The sequence below is a fragment of the Manacus candei genome, unplaced genomic scaffold (genome assembly GCF_025592945.1).
Source record: "Manacus candei isolate 608988 ecotype Guabito, Panama unplaced genomic scaffold, ASM2559294v1 h1tg000037l, whole genome shotgun sequence".
Taxonomy (NCBI): Eukaryota; Metazoa; Chordata; class Aves; order Passeriformes; family Pipridae; genus Manacus; species Manacus candei.
The window spans coordinates 6,788,106-6,809,437 of NW_026138085.1; the positions used below are offsets into that span (position 1 = coordinate 6,788,106).

At 48.5% G+C, this 21,332-nt stretch overlaps 1 protein-coding gene across 2 annotated transcripts in view; it reads right to left on the reverse strand.

Annotated features, from left to right (window-relative positions):
* Positions 1-3,585: 3,585 nt before the first annotated feature.
* The window catches only part of KCTD16 (potassium channel tetramerization domain containing 16), a 70,655-nt gene continuing 52,908 nt past the window's right edge, over positions 3,586-21,332 (reverse strand). For both annotated transcript variants that reach the window (XM_051794227.1, XM_051794226.1), the window contains exon 3: positions 3,586-10,178. In XM_051794227.1, coding sequence (XP_051650187.1) covers positions 9,727-10,178 — 452 coding nt within the window. In that variant the 3' untranslated portion in view covers positions 3,586-9,726. The remainder of the gene's footprint in view (positions 10,179-21,332) is intronic.

A 21,332-nucleotide genomic window follows, 5' to 3' on the forward strand; every position in this document is an offset into this window, starting at 1 on the left:
GAATTTTTTGCTTCAGTAAAGACTAAATAAAAAGTGCTAAAGGGTTTAGATGTGGCAGCCCAACGTGGCACAGGCACACCTAACTGGGAATTTGGTAAGAGGAGGTGCTTTTAGTACCTCCTGGCTGCTTTTGCTGGGATCCTTGGGGCAAAATAACCCTAAGAGCTGTGCCTCGTTTTCTCCTCCCATTAAATGGGCATAATAATAAAAATACATCTGGAAAGATACAAAATTTATGCCGTGGAGAGGATGTTTATAGTATTAATGGTTTTAGTGATTTTTTAACGAGTCTCTGATGAACCTATTTTTCTCAAGCTTTTCTTTGGGAGGCAGCTCATTAACATGCAGTGTAATTGCTGCAAGTTTTGTTTTTCTTGCTGTGCTTTAAAAATCCTGAGCGTTTTGGGATAATTTTTGAGCCATTTGTGATATTTGTGTCATCACAGCCCTGTTTCATGACTCAGTATCGCACCAAGGTCCTGGTACAGCTCAGGGCTCACCCAGAGATGGTGACAAGCATGCAGCTCCTCTTCCCACGGACCTCAGGGGACATTTGTTCATCCACTCCATTTAAATGGGTGCTGGTCTCTCTTTGGAGAGCCCCCCAGGAATTGATGTGCTGGGGAGGAGAGGCCAAGGGCTCTGCAGCTTCTCCTGTCACAGGTACCATCTCTATACTCAAGTGCCCACCAGGAGCTCAGCCTGGGTCACACAGACGATGCCAAGTGCCTTTTTTGTCTTTGGTTGATTTTTATTTATCAATAAAACAATACTACAAAACATGGGAAACATCTGCATTAAATACAGACCTGCTGATACTGTGCCAGTTTTTAACCTGCTGTATTTACAGAGCTCTCCCCACAGACACCTCGGCAGCAGTAGCGCGGGGGCGGAGGCAGCACCAGTTCCCGGCTCTCGGCAGCAGCAACGGGAGAGAACAGTCGAGCGAGAAGTGAGTATCCGATGCTCTCTGCCCTCACCTGACACCATCCTGTTGTCCCAGTTCCCTGCAGCAGGTTTCCTCTTTGCCCTGCCTCGGGACAGAGGGGAGAGGCTGGAGGATGCAGGGTTTTGCGTCCCAGGCACTGCTATCCCACCCACATCCTGCCTGACAGTGGAGGGATCTTCTCTCCTGGATACCTCCGAACAAGCTGCTGAGCTCCTTGTTTGCTCTGGTTTTGGGGCACAACAATAATTTAGTCCCATTCCTGTCAAGCCCGGAATGACCTGCAGGGTCTCACCTCTCCTGCCTGAGCATCGTGCCAGGTGGGAATCGCCCAGGTCAGGGAGCAGAAGGGGTGACAGAGGGACTGCCCACAGCCTTCCCCACCCCACACCTCCTCCACAGACACCAGGCGTGGGGACAGCTTGTCATTTTGGGGGGTTGGGGATTACCTCTGGGGAGGGGTGGCCTCTCCCCTGAAAGGGCTGTGGAAAGCAATGAGTTTGCTCTTCCCACCCCGACTCACCCTTGTGGCTTACGCCAGCACTCAGCATGGAGCAAGCCCAGTTCTAGCCTAGTGCTGCCCACTCTGCTCCCAGGCCAGAACAACTGTAACTCCAGCAGCAAGAAAAAGAAATGTACATATATGTGTGTGTGTGTGTATATATATATATATATTTCTATATATAAGCTCCTTTAATTATATAGTTGTAAGGCAGATTAAAATCATTTTCTGGTATCACCTGGTATCAAAGGGAATCTCTCCTGTTTTCCATGCACATCATCCAGTGTTGCGCAGGGGAGGTAATTAAATCCTCAGTAATTATTGTGCAGGTGTTCTAACCCGAACACCCACTACTCTTTCACATCTGCCCTGACATGAAAAGAAGACAAGACAGTGTTCAAAAGTGCTCAGAATAGCAAAATTCAGCTTTCTGCCTCAGAATGAGTGTGGGAAGCAGCAGAGGTGAGCTGCTTCTCAGAACTGAGGAGTGTCCTGCTGGAGAGAAGACCTGCCACCCATACTGGGAGTCTCAGCTGCTCCCCGTGTGTTCTCCTGTATGGAGAGATGGATCGTGAGAGACAAGCCCAGCGAGGGGTAACAGGGCTGCAGACCCCTGGATTTGCTCAGGAACAGCAGCAGAACTGTCTCCTCGGTTCACCCTGCCCTCTCCCCCAGCTCCTTGGCTCCAGGCAAGGGGTGGCTAATCTGGGAGAAGCTCATCTGAGAGCTGTAAGGGTGGTTTAGGGACACTGGCCCTGCTGTAGGTGTGGCCCCGAGGCAGAAGGCAGGTGCCTCCTACAGAGTTCTCTGCCAGGATAGGGATTGTGCCAGGATCACCTGGCTCATGGTGCTGCCAGCACTGGGCTGGTGCTGCAGGTACGCCCGACGAGCAGCCGCCTCACCATCTGAGGAGACACAGCTTCCAACACACTTCGCCTTCCATATGCTTGTGCAGACACTGCAACATCCAAATCCCTGCTACAGGGAAGTACCATATGGGGGAAATGCTGCAAAGATGGATCTTTCACCTTCTCCCAGAAGGGGTCATTGGAAAGGGCTTCCTCTCAACCACAGCCAAGTACCACAGATTAAAAATAATAATAAAACCAATCATCCCTGGATCCTCAGCTCCACAAGTGAGCCATCATCTGGTTTTCTGGCTTTTTCAGCCCCAGCTTGCCTACAGCAATGCTTCCCAATTCCATCCATGCAGGTATGACTGGGAGCGTTGGGAGCTGGGCCACCCACGTGGCAGTGGCAGCAGGACAGAGCCCTGATTGCTCCCAGAGAGCTGTGCTGAAGGGAGGAAGATCATGGAATCACAGCGTGGCCTGGGTGGGAAGGGACCTTAAAGCCCATCTTGTTCTACCCCCTGCCAGGGGAAGGCAGGAACACTTTCCACTAGACCAGGCTGCTCCAATCCCCATCCAACCTGGCCTTGAACACTTCCAGGGATGGGCCAAGATACAGCAATAACCCCAAATTGTGAATCTGCTGCTCCAAGAACAGCCATGCTGGGGCAGAACAGCTCCTTCCCACCACCTTTTCCCCTTTTATCTTTGCAGCAGCTACTGCAGGAAGGTGAAGCCTTCACTGCTGGACACCATTCCCCAGGGACCTGCCTGGGATGGATGACTGGGGGCCAACTCTGGAAAAGGCCACAGCTGGCTACCTCTCCATGTCCCAGAAAGATATCCTGCCTTTCCCCCTGTATCTTTCTCCTCTTGTCATGCCCTGCACCTTCTCCACTTGTAACTCAGCTGCTGGCTGGGATGAAGCCATCCCTTGCCAAGATGTCTTTAAAATGACAAAGGATAAAGTATTTTTGGATACCCTCTGGCAGGTAACCCCTAATGCAGCAATGGCTTATCCAGCTGCTGGGGCCAGGACTTTCAAGTCACAGCATCACAAAATCTCTGTGCGAGACAGGGAGGGAGAAGAACTTTCCCCTGTGACCACTGAACTGCTATTTTCAGACCAACCCAGAAATAAATGAGGAAAAATACCCATCACTTTCACAGGAGAATAATGCCCAGCTGGGAGGGAGGGAAGTGGTCACAAGGCCTGATGCTAAATCCCCATGGGCAAGAAAGCCTGGATGGATCTCTGGATGTATTCCTGCGTGTGTATGTGACAGTTGAAGGATACCAACTTATTTATTCTTGTCTGTGCTCTTACAGTGTATATTCACTGCTTTATTTGAATGGCAAGACACAAATTGGCTGCAGTTTTCAGTCGCCCAGCGTCCTGACACCGGTGCTGTGCTCCCCCCATGCAGGGTCTGACACCCACCCTGCACATGGAGCAGCTCTTCACTCATCATCCCCTGAGCCAAAGGCCAGCTCTGCTTCCAGCAGCAATGCCAGAGCAGAAGGCAGCAGCAACACCTTCACTTCCCACCTCCCAGCCTCTAAAAATGGCATTTTTAGCGCTTGTACCACAGCGACCCAGAAGGTGCCATTGCATGAATGACCCCACACAGGTCACAGCTGTGACTTCATTTTTTCCAAGATCTCTCTTTTTCCTGGTGTTCTTTGCACCAGGGAAATACAGCAGGCTAAAAGCTACAAGATTTTTTTTTTTTTACATACCACAGTAGAAACAGTTACCGAGTTATATTTGTCAGAGTCACAGTAGTTTATGCATATTTGCTATTCACAGACTGCAGAATATTGCCAATAACCTCACTGGTGGGGACTGACAACATGGATACATGCATTCAGGTGAGACCATTAGCAAGGATGTCTATACTGTATTAAGCACATTCATTTTTTTTAAACACCTTCCAGTAAAATCGATTCCTTTAAATTTGTAGTTAAAACTTTTTTTTTTTTTCCACAATTACGCACAAAAGAACCTGTAAACAGTTTGACATTACACTTATGTACAAGTGAACCACGTTGGAAAGTCGAGAGGTAATTCAGTGGGTGCCACTTAATCTACATCAATGTGCAACAGACTGACTCAGCCTCAGCGAAGTCATTAAGTGCTGTATGAGGTCCGAAAATGTAACGTAAGCAAGGCCCCGAGAGATCACAACATCACCAAACCCCCTCTACACCCCGTGTTGGCTGGGACAATATTGCACTGGCAGCACCTGCTCTTTTGTACAACCCCAAATGACTGGGGGGGAACTGGTCCAGCCACCTCCCTGGGGCTGGGGATGGCCAGAGGGGACCACAAAGGGGCCCCAGGGAGGACATCATCCCCCTCAACTCCAACGCCCACCCGTTCAGCCAGCTGGGCCCTGCCACCCTCCTGCTTCACCTCAGTAAGTTTTGTCTGTGTAACTCTGAATTCTGCTTTTTTGTGTTTGCTTTAGCATTGCTATAGTTTAAAATCTGCAATATCCTATTTATAAACGGATTTTTTAGCTAAGTGACATCGATGCCAAGAAAAATAAAGAATGTCTTTTTATAATATAAATAATTTAAAAGTGCTTTTTCTTTTTTTTTTTTTCTGTCCTTTTACTATTAATCTACAAAACCCCGTTGGGGCATAAACTATCCATAAGACTGGACAATTATTTTGTACCATGATACACATGGGGCCTTGTGCATAAAGTACTCTGAAAGTCCATACTCGCCGTGGTAGGAAGGGCTTTGGGAAGGGTAAGGAGCTGGAAAGTTTCCTCCAGCCTTCCTAGGGCTGGGAGAACAGATTGGAACATAGCTGAAGGGCTTGGTTACATGATGGCCATTGCCAATAAACTCCAACCTTGTCTTCTCCTTCAGCCCTCAATTTGAAAATGAAATTAATAAATGGACCACCAAACTAGAATTAAAACACTAAAATGTTCTCCAGAGCACTGTGAAGCCTCTGGACAGTGTGTGCAGATGGTAAAATAATTTGGTCCCCGTGGGTCTGTGTAAACTGACACATTCTCCCTGTGTCTCCCCCTGATGCTCTGAGTCCTGCTCAGGTGTCTCGAGGTGTTTGGGCACATAACAAAACCCTTGGAAACTGGGAATTCTGCCCAGGAGAGGTGGAAGCTGTCATGGGCACCAGTGCAGGTGGGATGTGGGTGGCTGTGACAGGAGCTGTGTCACCCACCCCATGGCCCATAGGGGCAGGGGTTGCTCACCACATTCCCTCCCCAGTGCCCTAAGCTAAGCTTAAGTAAGACCAGGCCATGATATTTACAGACTGGCTGTGCCACACCATCCCCAAATGACTGGACCTGTGCCACACAAGCAATGTACATGGATGTGTATGTTCTTACTCATCCTCACTGGGGCAGGTGCCCATTTTTCTTGAGAAAAGTTGTTTTAGGGGAGTCTCAGTCCCACTGAAGTCAATGTAAGTTTTTCAGTTAGTTTCAACAGAACTTATATTTGGTCTTCATTATGTGTGGAAAGTAGCTCAAAGTCCAGTTTGCCCCCCAGATATTTTAGAAAGAATAAAGTACTCTGTGAACTGAGTTTAATTTTGGATTGCTACCAAAACTGTCCTAGGGAGAGACATGGGTTCTCTCACTGAAACAAAGTAGAATTGAGTAGAATATACTTTAGAGCCCAAAACCCATCTGCCTTTCTGGCAATCTCATTCCAGTTTCCTTTTTTCCTCTGAAATACCTTGTCTCCATTCTTCCCTTCATGGCCCCATTTCCCAGCACAGCCTCAGGGAAAAGCCCTGGTAGGAGGAAGGTTCTGGACACACCGAGCATGGGCCACATTCCTCTCCTCCTATTTGCCATAGGCTTTGAGGTACCACTTTGACACCCACCTATTGCAGGGATTTCCTGTCCCTGGGAACAGTGAGAGGTCCCACCCCTGAGGGGATGGGGAACAACCTTTCCAAGAAGGCATTGGCACCTTTCTTTCATCCCTAGGAGTGTGATTATAACTATCCAACTACATGGAAGTATATATAGTTTTGTGTCTCTATATGTCCATGGCACTATTTTTAGGAACAGGTCTTCCAGAATTACTGTCACCCTCCTGCCACCATCCTGGTGCCTGCAGAAGGTTTGATTGCTCTTTCCTGACCCACTGCCACACACAGCTGAACTATGGGGCCACCATGGAGCAGCATTTTTAATTCCCCTGGTCCCTGTCTCTACCTGCCCATGGTTTTTCCACACCATTGCTGGATGCTCCCATCCCCTGCCCCTGCCCAGTGGTGGCAGAATGAGGTGCCCCAAATGTGGCTTTTTGAGGGGGTGCCATGGAACAGTGGTGGTGCAGAGAGAGCAGTGAGTGAGGATGGAGAAAAGGGGAGCTCTGGGCAGCATCCACACAGCTCTGACTCTGTTGGGGAGGAGTGACAGCCCCCCACCACCACCCAGGCCTCCTGTGTTCCACCTACAGCCCACCAGTCACTATGAGCAGCACAAAACCTGGCAGTACAGCCCCAGCTCTGTACAAGCCACTCATAAAACAACCATACATGTAGTTAGACCAGAACAAGACCCCTTAGTAGCACAGCAGAACACACACAAACATACACACACACACAAGCCCCACGTCTGGGCACTGCCTTCCTCCAGCCCCATCTCAAATTGGGTTTCCCAGCAGGTTTGGCCTGCTTGTGATTACTGAAGTTTAAGACCTTTATTTCTGTAGCACTGGAGAGTAATAACCATTTCATCTCAAACTGGAGACATGAAGGCCACATAAATCAAGCCCACTCAGGCGCATTTCATTTGGTCTAATTTTTCCACAGTTATTAATCACTGAGCAATCCTGTGTCCCCAGAACATCAGCCTGGGAACACACACACACACACACACATCCAATGCCTGTTCTTCCACTCTGGCACACGCAGTTTATAGCCCAAATATTTGTGATATTAAAGAGAGACTTGGAAAGATCTGGATTGAAAGGACAAGATTTTAGCTCCAGTCTGCTGCCGAGGAACAAGGGGACCTGTTCCCAACCCCATTCTCTGCTGGAAATCCAGAGGAGAGCCCTAGCTGTTCTTCATTTTTTCTTGCTTGGTGCCAGAGCAGGAGGGTAAGGTGTGGGAAATGTTTAGCAGGAAAAGAAAAATGTTATAAACTAACCACAACACAACTAAGCAGGGCCAAATGTATGGATCTTGTGTAAAACATTAGTTTCTGCTGGAAAATGTGCCTTTTGAGCCTGTAAGTGGAAGGTAGCACAACAGCCAGGCCTGAACTCCAGCATGAGGGAATGTCCTAAAACCTGAACTCGTTCTAAAGCACAGTTCTGGGAAGCTCTGAGTTTCCTCACTGAGTATTTCCCAGCCCAGAGCCTCTCATTCCCAATCCTTGGTACCAACACGGCATGCCAGCTGTAAGGAATGGCACCTTCTTCATGTACAATCTCCAGAGGTGATGACCAGCTGCTACATCCAAGCCCTGTTCTGCCCCAACCTGGAGATGTATTGCTGGGAGGGTTTCCCCCTCCCCACAGCCGGCTCAGGCTTATGGATCCCTCTGGACAAGTATTGCTTCCTATTGTTGCTGGTAAAATGTGCATCCTCACCAAAACACACCTGTGTGCTTGTGAAGACCTCACAGTTCTCTGTCAAACCCCTCTGTCCCAGCTGGGCATGATGGAACCCCACAGGAACCAAGCTTCCATCTTGCTGGAACTGCATGAGGATCACAGAGAGAACCAGTGCAGATGGGACAGCATCATCTCCCACAGCAACCTCTGGAATTTAGTAGGTGGGAAGCCCTCGAACCTGCAGGATGCTAAATGAGTCAAAATCCAAGTACTCTGTGCTACCAGCACTGTCATTGTCTGTAGTTTTTTCTATATATATAAAATCTTCTTTCTGTGCCTTTAGAAAACGAAAAATTTATCCCAAATCCTCCAGCTGGGTTGTTCCCAGATGTGGCCAACACAGGATAGCTGGAGCAATTAAGTTTTCCATCACTCTCCATGGCTTCCCTCCTTGGCAGCCTGAGCCCCCAGAGCTGAGCCCCCCCGGCGCTCCCCTGCTCCCTGTTTGGTTGATCCCATGCTTTTGCCACCTGCCAACCCCCTGACACTCTCTGATCTGTGCTGCCATGCTCTGGCCTTACCTGGCCTTGGCACTTCTGCACCCCATAGACCCACCTGCACCCTTTCCCTGTGGGTCAGTGCAGGACCAGCCTTTCCCATGGCTCGGGGGGTGACACGGCACACACGGTGCAGTTTGCTGGCTGTCCCACCATGGGATCCGTGGGATGGAACGCAGGTACCTCCTGGGGTTGTACTTTCTCTTGGCACACACCTACTCTCTCCTCCAACAGTGGATCCCCACGCACAAAGCACCATGGGGCTGGTTGGGTGGGTGATTTCTGTGGGTGCTTCTGTGCCAGATGGGATACAGTGCCCTCTGTCCCTGCCAGCTGGGATAGACACCCCTGGCACTCGTGCCTGGCATCCACAAAAACCAGCACAGCCACTCCACACACAGCCGTGGAACCAGCCCTACAGCTTTCCAGCTGGGATCAGCACACCTTTAACCCACTGACACTGGGGAGCCTTGAGGAACACAAGAGGTGTGGGGAGGACACAGAGGGACAAGATCATCCAAAACAAATGGGAGTATTTGCTGATGGTAACAAAGAACCACAGACTGCACCCTGGTCTCCACTGAAACGCATTTACAGTGTCTCAGAGAAGGGGTAAAGACAGGGAGAGGGAGCAGGGGAGAGACAGTGAGATGGACTTCTACTGTTCAGCCCTCAAAGACCTGGAGAAGAAACTGAACATCCACAGACGGCTAAAAAATGCGCTTTTCTGAGAAAGTGCAGTTATGAGGAGAGAGCCAGAAAATCTTTAAGCAATATATATTGATATATATATATAGATATATATATATACATATATATATACACAGAGATATATATACACACATATATATATGCACATATATATATATACACATGCTTAAACTGCCACGGCAGAGCTCGGGGCTTCGCAGTGTGCACCTCCCTCCAAACAGATGTGCTCCGAGGAGGACACAGAGGGCACGGAGCTCACATCCCCCTGACCTGCCTGTTCCCAGGCCACGCTCCCACGGCACTGGCAGCTGCATGCAACCATCCCTTGGCATGGGTCTGGTTGTGCCCTTAAGGTTTTCAGCTTGTGTAAGACTCCGAGTTTACAAACGAAAGCGTTTGTCATTGTGCTTCCAGGACTGCAAAAAATATCGTTACCCTACGACTAGAAATGTTAAGGTGAAAGAGGCAAATTAGGCAGTACTAGAGATGGATTTTGGTTTCGGTGACCTAACAAATAATTATTATTGGGAATTATTTTTGTATCACTTAGGATCTGTCTCTAATGTAACAAGGTCATGTGCTCTCCCCACCCTGAGCCTAAAGGTGGTACTTCCGCAGCAGTTCAGATTGCCAGGGGTGTTTCCTCTCGGGAAACCGGTCTGGGATTTTGATTTTGAGGAAATCCTGGATACATTTTTCCAGCTCCTCCTCAATGGAGAGCTTCTCCTTCACTTGTTTTTTCTTGCTGGAGTTGGACTCCCGGGAGCCAGAGGTGAGAGTCCGGAGCAGGTCGCTCTTCCTGCGGATCTCGGACTGCTGCAGCAGCTGCACAGGGCCCTTCTTGGCCGGCCGGTCCAGAGTCTGTATGTTGGTCTGGCGCGTGACGGGGCCGCAGATGACGGTCTCCTGGGGGGAGCTGGCCTCCGACTGGCTGTCGCAGCTGGACGTCGACAGCTCGTTGCAGGATGTGCCGCTCTCTCCCTCCTTGTCGCCTTTGCCGTTCTTGCAGCAGCAGTCGCAGTGGGATGAGGACCACCGGGAGGGCTCCCCTGCAAGAGGAACAGAGAGTGCCTGGGGTGACCAACAGCTCCAGACCCCCACCCACACTCAGGACAGGCTGCTCAGCCTTGCTGGCACCACGGGGGCCAGGATGGACACAGGCAGCCAGTGCCACAGGAACCCTTGCAGGGAACTTCCCTGAACGTCACCACAAACTGCCAGCAAACCCTCCACCCAGTCTCAATCAGGAGCTGATTCCTATTAACCCTGGAACTCCTCCATCCATTCCACTGGCATGTGCTGCTCAGGTCCCTGCAATATCCAATGGGGGTCCGAAAATTTTCCAAGATCCTCAGTGAGAAATCTCCACTCAAGGATCTATGTTTAACCTGAGTGAGGGACCACAGCTGGAGCACCCAATTTCTCCAGACACCATTTCTTCTCTGAGGCTCAATTGCTGAGCCAGCTGGGGCTGCCAGATGGTGCAGCCAGCATCACCAGCCTCTGTCCTTGTGGGCATCAAACCCCAGCATCCCCTTACCCTCCCCAAACCCGATGCTGTGGGTGTCCCACCTGCCCCTGAGCAGTCTCCCCACGCACGAGGGCCTGGTCACGCACAGACCAGAGGCTTTGAGGAAACACAGTCCTCATTTGCATGACCTCGGTGATGGAACCACAGGACAGTAACTATTTCCTGATTCATGCGGTGGAGGGATGGAATTTTTGTTTTTCAGCTGGAATCCTGCCCAGCCGCAGTAATCCGTGACAAAGGGGAGAGCTGGCACTGCTAACAACTGCTCCCTGACCACACCGCAGTCATCACGGAGATAAATGTCATTTGGAAGCATCCATCTTCCCACTAAAATGGAATTACCATTCCCAGCTCATGCAGAGTAGTAACATCATCCAAACCGAGAGAAAGCATCATTAAGCTTTGCAACATCAGAGCAGCACTGCAGCCCCAGGTCTCATCTGTGACCCAGAGTCCCACTGCAGCTCCTTCCCCAGAGTCACACCCCAGGGTTGAGGGGTCTCTTACAGCTGGACAAGGAGCAGGGGACAGGGTGGTCTGGTCAGAGCCACAACACTGCCCTGGGATTTGCAGCAGTGTGACACACAGTGTGACACACAGTGCCAGGGTCACGGCCCTGCCAGGGCTCCAGTGGAGCAGCAGGAGGTGAGGCCAACGGGGAATCCTCCTCACACCACAGGCTGAGGGGACAGTTTGGTGTCACCATTCCAGACACAGACCCTCACCAGAAAATGGGGGGAAAAAAGAAAAAATAAAACGGCCAATTTGCAGCTCCTGAGCCCAAGGATTAGAGCCTGGAGTAAGGGCCCTGTGAGCTCATGGTGGTTACAAAGCCACTGACAGTCACTGCCCTGTTCTTCTGTGTCTCCATCTTTTCTCAGCTGAGAACACAGAGCACGTAATTTACAGGAACAGGTAGAAAAACAAAGTCACCAAGCCTCCTCATCTCCTCCTTCCTCTTCCTTGTCAATGATGAAGGAGTCTCTCGGTCTGTGAGCTGTGGGGCTACATCTAATTTACAGACTCGCTTCAATTCTGTCCTGTATCTTGTTTTAAAACAGTCAATAATGGCTAAATTGAAGATTTTTATCATTTGCTGGGCTTGGACAAAGGCACCATGTTCTGAGCCCGTGTAAAACCCTGATCACGTGTGCTCTGAGAACACTTCCAGGAGCTGTGTGGATTCCAGCTCCTTATTGCAGCTGACATTCCAGCTCTGTGAGGATTTTTCTGATGGCTGCTCCCTGTGAGGGCTGGCTCCAGAGCTCTGCCCTTCCCAAACACAGAGTGAGTGATTCCAGCGAGCAGCCACTACTGCTTGGAAGGCAAAATCAATCAGGTGGAAGCAGTGAGCGTTTTTGTGGCCAGCCCTGGAGAGCAGGTTGGTGTGGGAAGGGAGAGTCTCCATCCCAGCAGTTCCTGCTCACCCCCTGTGAGCACTTTTGCTCTTCTCACCTGTAAATCAGTGATTTTCCCCGTGTCGCCTCTGTGCATTTAGGGACAACAGTGAATCCTAACAGAGGAAACATATTTGACAAGCAGCAGTGCTGCCACCAGCTCTTTCCAACATATTTTCCCTCTGAGCACTGTCTCCCTCCTTCCCGGTGAACAGCAGGACCAAGCTCATGGCAGCACCGTGGGGAATGCTTGCCTGCCCCAACACCAGAGTGACTTGTTCCTGTTGCCCTCGCTGCTGACCCCTCACACCAAACTGAATGAAGTCTGAGAAACAGTGAAAAATGAGCTGAGAGGGAGAAGGTTATTGCTCAGGTCAGTTCCCATTAGCACCGTGTAACCTCCTCCCACCTCCCACCGCCGGCTCTGAGCGTGGCACTTCTCGTGCCCTCCTAACAGCTTCCAAGCCAATTCATAGGGACATTCAGCCAAACCACATCTACATCCCACAGCAGAGGGACAGTCCATGAAACCCAAAGGGCTGCGCTCACCCAGCCAAGGAACAGAGGTCCAAAACACGCCTTAAGTGCCCAAACTGCCCAAATCAATCATCAACCCCTGAACATCCGCCCCTGCAGCGGCACAGGACACTGCTATGATCATCCAGTGAAAGTCTGTAAGTCTGCCCTCATGTTCAGCACGTGCTCAGATCACAGACATGCTTCTCCCAGCTGTAACTTCATGTCTGTCATACAATCCCAGAATGATTTGGGTTGGAAGGGACCTTAAAGCTCATCTCATTCCAACCCCCTGCTCTGGGCAGGGATACCTTCCACTATACCTGGCCTTGAACACTTCCAGGGAGGGGGCAGCCACAGCTTCCATGGGCTGTGGGGAAGAAGGGACTCAGCCACCTGTGTCCTGGCCAGGGGTTGGTGGCTTGGGCAGAGGGACCCACCAGCTGCCATCAGGCAAAACTACAGTATAAACTTCATTATCACAAAACAAGGCTTTTATAAGTCAATTAAGACCTAATAGATGCTAATTTCAGTTAATGAATATTCACCAACTCTGGGCATACCACAGGTGAGCCCGGAGGCAGAAACTCATCTATTCATGAGGCAGAACTGCAGAACCCAGGCGAGATGTGGTACTGGGAACAGCCACGGGGTTTGGAGATGCTCCCTGGGCAGAGGCCTCCCCTGGCACCAATGCTCAGTGAGTTGGCCTGGGCCAGCTGGTGGGGAAGGGGCTCATGGGACAGAAAGATCTCCAGACCACTGGGAAATGTGAAAGCTCAGCTAAGCTGCTGGTGCCGCAGGGAGAGCTCCAGCCAGGGAGATCTTTCTGCACCCTGAACTGCTCCTCCACTCTGAGAAAACCACGGGGTAGAGGAGAACAGGTTTCTTTTTGTTAACCACCAACTCCCCACACTGGGCCACCCTCTCACACTGCCCAGCAGGAGCCTTTTGATTAGAGGAAAACTGCTGCCAGGGTCACTTTTTTCCTTTGGGCAACATTTTGCCATGAAATAAATGGTTTTGCTGGAGCCCCAGGAATAATCTCAGTGCCACAGGTGGGAGATTTCACTGAGTTTGAGTCTGGGTCAGCAGAAAACATTTGTTCCCTATGGTAAGGCATTAGTGTTCAGTGTGCAGGGGATGTGCATCTCCTGAGCTGGGGGATTTGCACAGCTCCCAACAGTGTATATCTAACCAGCTCTCCTCACCCCAGATTTAAGTGCTTTCAGAGTGACAGACAGAACCAAAAGGAGAAAAAGAACTATTTCTCTGTGTTTAGCAGCAAGAGGGAAGCACCTGCAGCAGCATTCACCCTGCAGGACCCAGGGCTGGGCAACGAGGGGTGCTGAGCCTGAGCTCGGCCATGACTCTGGTGCAAATCAAGCATCGTGCTCATTTAACCATCGAATTCATTAATTAATGTCTAAATGCTATGAGATTCTTAGATAAAAGTGGCTAATTAATTCTGGCCTGGCTTTCCTGCTTTCCTCCCTGATCTCAGCACATTTCTCTCCCAGTGCCCTAATTATAATTATTATTATTAGAAGCTTCTGAAGCAGCAGTAAAGCCTCTGATGTATAATTGACACACAAACCATCAGCCACCCCGTTTTCCCCTTCTCTCCCTCCTTCCCAACAAACACACTGCAAGGAAGGAATGGGAAATCTCCAGTGGTTGGCTGCTGTAAGAAAACAGAGGAGCAGAGAGGAGTGGGATATAAACCAAGATTAGCACAGGACCTTAAAACCAAAGTCAACAAAGAGTTTTATGGTGAGGGATGGCACAGACCCTACCCCAACCGAGTCCAGCTCAGACATGGAGGTGTTTAAATTTGGAAGTGCTGATCCTGGCATGAACAGCCCAATGCAGATGGTCCTGGGGGTCTCAGGGCAGGGGTCCCCCATCCCCACCCCTCTGCCCCCCTGTCCCCCAGTGGTTACCACTGAAGAGCAGAGGGGCTGCAGAAAAACTTGAGGTGTCTGAAAGTGCCCCAAAGCCTAGTTCCACAGCAGGCTGGAACATCTCCCCCCGCCCCCTCCACTCCAAGAGACTTTAAGAAGGAGGTTTTTGAGTTAATTCACCCAGAAAAAGGCTAACAGGGAATTTCTTACTATTCAAATATAAATACCACCTGTAGGTGACTCCCAACCAAGTCCTGTTTGACCAAGTAGCTGCACGCAGGTCTGAGTCTGGCCCCACCCTCAGCCTCTCCCTGTCCCCAACATTGAATACCCCCAGATTTAATACCAAACAAATTATCCAGCTGCTGTACTGGATAGAAATCATCCCCCACAGCTCTCCAGGCCCACCTGGGAGCACAGTGGGAGCACAGCCACACATGTGACACCTCTGACAGGCACAGGAGGAAGGGTTGAATACTTCTTGGGCATTTTTTCACTGGTAAATGCTGCTGTCTTGAAATATTCTAAAGGAGCACAGTGACTGTGATGACATTTGCACTGGGAACGTGCTCAGCCAGATCATGACAACACCTCCTTGCATTTTGACATCCATGTTATAACTTTAATATCACACCATATATAGTTAATTTTCTGTTATAATGCTTCAGACCTATAGAAGTACAATGTTGTGATATTTCAGAACAAGTGTTACAAATTACCATTTTACAGGAAATTTCAAAATTTTTATTTTTTTGCCTACTGAATTTGGACTGGAAGGCCCTTGGTGTGAGATAACATGCCAGGGGATGGGAACTGTGCTCTCACATGACTCTGACCTCACAGGCAGATGGCCTCATTCTCAGAACTATACTTCTTTTATTCAGTTTCTCCAGTTTTCAAAGCCCTTTTTCCTGAAGTCTGTGGCCTGTTCCAGGAACAGTGTCACACCATCCCAGGAGTGTCCAGCAGGAGTCATGGCTGGGAAGGGACAATGTTCCCAGGCAGGGCACAGAGCTAGGTACTGTCTGATGCCTGGCTTTGAGGCAGGCAGAGATATTTTCTGTGTCCAGACACTCACTACCTCCATGTGTGTGGCTGTACCAACCTCCCAGTCTGTGACCATCACTTAAGCATCATTAATCCAATCTGGTCTACTTACGTTGTCCTTTCACCTTTTATTCTTCTTCCAGCTTCTTCTGCTTTAGGGCTTTGATGTTGGTTTTGATTTTTAATTTCTGTTTCATATTCCTTTTCTCCTTCCTTATCCCATGACTTTTACCTCTCCCCTGTCCTGGGGCTTTGCTGTATCCTCCACACTAATCTCTTCTCTTGGGGCTATTGCAACACCTGATTTCCATTTGGGTTGTAATTAACCACACTGCCCAGGCAGGACCTTTGGCAGGTGGGAACAGGGTGATCCCCAACCTGTGGGGACACCTCCTGACCAGCTCTCCATCTCACTGGGGTCCCATCACCTGTGTGTATGAGGGGCTGATGCCCTCGCCTCTGAGCTCACCTTTGTCTTCAACCTTGTGAAGCCAGTGTTCACCTTTCAACACCAAAAAATGAAGTGTGGAAGCTTTTAAAAATGTCACCCGTTGTTCACATGGCAAATCAAAACTGGATTGCCTCTGGGGCCCAGGATAAGGGAACGTTGGTGAGGTGACAATTTGATTTAGATCACGCACTCATGCGAGCCCAACGCCTCCGACAGGTTTGCATCCATGCAGGAATTAAAGGTGTTGTGATTGATGAGAGACCAAGCTCTAATTGCTGTTTTAATAAATACATTCTGACGTGGTAATCGAGCCAGATTTATCAGAAGAAAATGTCCCTGTCTAAATAAAATTACCAAGGTAAAGCTGAGGAACAATGACAAATGCCAGGCAGTAACAGGCTCCAGGATCCACACTGGCAGCAGAGTGGACACACTGTGGGTTTATTTGTATTTAGAATCAAGTATCTTCAGTAAAATTTCAGTGAGAAAAAAACAGGGAAGTACTTGGTAGTAATGTCATTGGTTTGAACCCTCCCATATGTTCAAAGCCAGGACTGGGGGGAGGAAGGGAACCAGGGAAGGAAGGGAATCCACAGGTGTTTCAGCCCCCTTAGAAAGCTCATACAGTTTTTACTCTTCTTGGGGAAGCTGTGGTGCTTGAGCTGCTTCCCGTAGATTCCTGGTTCCTTCCTAGCCCAGTCTACAAATTTCAATTTTCTATTTCAAACCTTTTTCCATTTATATATTCTGAACTTACCAACTCAATATAAACCCCAGAATTGTTCTTGTTCACCCACGATCTCTCTTTTGTATGCAAAGAGGATTTCAGCCAGTCCCCAGCAGCACAGGCACTTCCATCAGGAGCCCAGCACATTGTCATTTTACCAACACTCCTGCAATCTTTCCTAAAAAACTCAGTTCAGGAAATGAACTTCTGTAAGAGTATCAAATTTGTTTGGAAATAAAAATAAGTTCCCCAAATGGTGGAGAAAAATAAGAGACCTGGTGTTAAAATACCAGAAGGCATTTTAAATGAGCCAAAATATTTATATATGGCTCTTTCTCAAAGTAACATGTGATGAAGTTAAAATTTGGAGCGGAAAGAGAAGCCTGAAGTGTGAACAGCAGTGTGGTGAGAAACGGAAAGCACTGGGAGAAACTGGTCAACATGGTCATGGATGTTGTCAGACTTTCTGAAAGCTGTGGTGTACCCCATGTCATACAGATGACTCCTTGCACTTCATAACAGAAGATTTTTAGAGCAGAAAACTCCTTCCATGGTCAATTTATTCTTTTGGGTATCATTTTGCTGCGTAATTTTTGACTCTACTGGCGTCCCCTGTGCTGCCTCACCTGGAGACCCAGCCTGGACCTGGGCTACTCATCGCTTGTCTAAAAGTGTCCTGAGAGGACCCTTCAGCCTCAGGTGTCTCCCACCAGGGCAGGCAGGTGGTGGCAGTGGCTGCAGGAGCAGCCTGGCCTTGCCCGCATCCTTCCCAGAGGATGTGGTGGCTGTCCTGCTCTGCACCCTCCAACCAGCACAACACATGAAGGAGACAGCCTAGAGGGGCTCCAGGCAGTCTCCTCAGCAGGTCTGATGGAGCCTGTGCAGATTTTCGGGTTGGGGGGCAGCAGGAGACCCCATGGCTCAGCACATCTCACCCTTAAGTGACTCACTGCCGTGTTCAGGAAACTGTTCTGCCTCTCACTGTGAAGATGTGCAGTGATACCTCAGCAAGTATCTCCATCATTAATTCAGGTCATCTGTCAACTTTTAATTGTTTCTGATTATGGTCTCTTCAAATCAATCCTTTTTTTAAAGCTCTTTATCAGCCTGGCTGTAGCCGTGTGCTTAACCAAATCCTTCTCTGTGAGCACTGAAACCACTCTGGCCTGCATAGCCCAGACTTATCTGCACAGCCCAGATCTACCTACACAATCCAGACCTATTTGCACAGTCCAGATTCATCTGCACAACCCAGATCTGCCTTCCTGTCTTTTAGTTCTCATCCACTAAGGAAATCTTTGGCCAGGCTGAAGCAGGGGCAGGGCTGAGCAATGCTCTTCCAATTCTCACTGGTATTTTTCATTGATGGTTTAGCAAGGACTTTGACTGAAGAAGAACAGTAAAATGACCAGCTTGGTTTGTAGGAAAGGCTGGAGAGATCTGAGCATTCAGCATTCCAATATAAGTAGTAATTCAAGCAGTAATTCAGTACTGCTTCCTTGCTTTGTGCTCCCCTTTCCCAGTACTCTGACTAGAAACAATATTTGGCCATCAGGACAGAGACATTTAAGTGTATTTTCCTCTGGGAAAATGACATTGATATGAGAACCTGACACCCAAGTTTTCTTCCACTCACAGTGTTTGTGCTTTCTGTCCTGCCATCTCCAGCTCTTGTAAGTTTAGCACACAGAGAATTAATAGCTGCCACTACTGGCACCTTCCTTCTTCAAGTCCAGTCTTGCTCCCTCAAATTTAAGACTCTTCTGAATATTTTTTGATTTATTAATGATGTATTATCTTAATACAGTACCTTATCTTAATACAGCCTTTCCTTTTATCTTTTGTTACTTAAAATTTATGCTCAAGAACTTGAAAGTGAAGTTTGATGGAATTAAACCACTCTGGGCTAAGGAGCAAGGGCTTTCCTTGTCCTCTCTGGACAATTCTCAGGAGTGACCCATGGCATGGGCAAAGAGCTGCACCCAGAGGCATGAAACCCTCAGGTCATACAGCAAACTGACAGCCAGAATCCAGGGAAGTGATGCAGGCTGATCAAGGATTGAAGCCCCACTGCTGTTTTGTACTGACGTATTCATGATATTTATTAAGAAAGAAATTCCAATCATCCTTTAATTAAAGCACAGGTACAACCAAATTAGTCTGAATAATCAGAAAACACGTCTCTTCATAGAGTCCTAATTTTGGCATTACCCACATGAGCATTGCTGAAGGCTCCTTGCCTGCAAGAGCCAAGAAATCCAGCACGAGATGAGATGAGTGTCAGCAAAGCATGAACACCCGAACACAAAGCCATATATATATATATAAATAGATTAATAGAATAATAGAATGACAGAATCACACCTCTGCCACAGGTAGGGACACCTTCCACTAGACCATGTTGCTCCAAGCCCCATCCAACCTGGCCTTGGACACTTCCAGGGATGGGGAGTCCACAAAGTCTCTGGGCAATATATAGGTATTTCCATATCTATAAGTAAATCCCCAATTTACATTAAACTTGAGCCCTGTTTTGGACACCTGTTTTAATTACAAAAGCCAAAGTGTGGATGGTTCCTGCTTCTATAAGATCTGTATTTTAAACTGCTGACAGATGGTTGTGCTAATGTGGGAGCCACAATTTTTGAATTTTTGAAAATTAGAGCTCATGAACTCAAAAATGCTCTGGAGATCCGAAGTCATCATGTCAGCCTATGTTGTTCCAATTAATTGCAATCAATTGCTAATTGAGAGCTATTTTAAGACTTGTCATTACTCTGAACATAATGTAGAATAAATTGCGTGTTCCCCTTTACCCCCACCACAAATGACATCAATGCAAAGAAATCTCAGGAAACGGAGTGAAAAAGAGTAACAGGAACCTGATACCTGATCACCTTCTGCCTCTTTGGCAGGTACAACAAAACCAGGAGCTGTAGATTTAGAAAAGTAAGAAATAAGGGCTGAGACAAGGAATCTCAGGGACTTCCTGGGGCTTCACCTCTAAAACCTGCCAAAACAGCAGCTCTGATATTACTCATATTTTAACAAGCTGGAAGTAGATGATCTTTAAGATCCAACCCAAGCCTTTCTCTGATTCTGTGATTCTCTGATCCTATGATATACCCCTGGTGACAGGAAACACTGTTTGGAATGGGTTTATTGGGGAGAGCAGTTGGTTTGGCTTTAGCTTGACTGGCTTTACAGCAACGGCCCCAAATCCTGACAGAGCTACATTGACATAAAAATCAAATGACCTAAATAACTGTACAGCATTAGGCAACAGGCTGGATGCTTCTTGCAAAGCTGGTGGAGCAGGCAAATCCAACAGGGATAGAACTCTCAGAGGCACAAGGCACTGATGAGACCAGCACTCAAAGACAACGAGTCTGTCACTCAACGTCGACGCTCAGACGCGCACCAGCTTGACAAGCTATTTCATGATGTCAAGTAGAAAAATCCCCAGGCAGAGAGCTAACTAATTCTTAAATGAGGAGTTTCTGCTAACAGCGCCGATTTCAACCAACAGCTAAGATATTTTTTAAATCCATCTACAGTTCTGCTGTCTTTTCATGGCATTTTACTGTGGTTACAGTCAGAGCAAACCCAGCCCTCCTTTTAAAAGACCCAACTTCGACTTTTTTCTCCTGATTATTTAATCATATATTCTCTTCCCGTTTATTTCCCACCTGGTCCTCATACATAAATATATCCTATATATGAATCTATCTCTCCTTGGATCCTGTCAGTGGCCTCTGTGTGCAATTATCCTTGCCATCATCACATGGACAAATTCACCTCTTTCACCTCTCATTTGTTCTGTTCTTGCAGTCGCTCCAGTTTCTTCCCTCTCATCTTTTACTCTCAGTATCAAGTGATTTGCTATTCTTGGAGTATCCTCCCCTTGTCTCTTTGTCTCTGCTCCAGTGCTGTTCCCAAAAGTCACCCTTCCCAGGAGGAGTTCACAGGGGCTCCTCAGTCAACTCTCCTCTGGGCTCTGCAGTCCAGTTCTTTGGGTTTCCAACTTCTTGTCTGTCTGCTTTACCAGTCCTTTCCCTTCACTTCCCACATTCACAGCAGGGGGGGTTGTAATGCTATAAACCAATAATTAAGCTGTGTAACTGGGCTATAAATCAATAATTAAGCTGTCTAAAAGGCAGGAAGTTGTTATAATGCACAACTGAAGTGACGCTACTGAAAAGGGGGGGTGGTGGGAGGAGATTCTTTGAATTTAAACTCAAGATTACTAAAGGTGAGTTAATACAGCCCTGCAGCTCACCCTTACAGCTCATGGCTGAGCAGCCTCCCAGGGAGGAGAGGAGAGGATCAGCTGCCAGCCCCTGCTGTCTCCTGGGAAAGGAACCCCCAAGAAGGGGTCTCCAGCCTCTCCCCATGCTGGCAAAGCTCAATGCTCATGTTGGATGCCATGTGAAGGGTGGGAGCTGGAGGAAACCAGCTCTTCCATGGTGGCTCCTCTAGCTCTTCCAGCAGTACCCAAGGACCTGGAGGGGAGTTGCTCCTATTCAGACCAGCTGAAGCCGCTTGTGAAGCACCACTGAGAACTCCTGCACAGGCAATGGAGACGCTGCAGGAGCAGCCTGGAGTCATCAGCCCACAATGAGTTTATTAG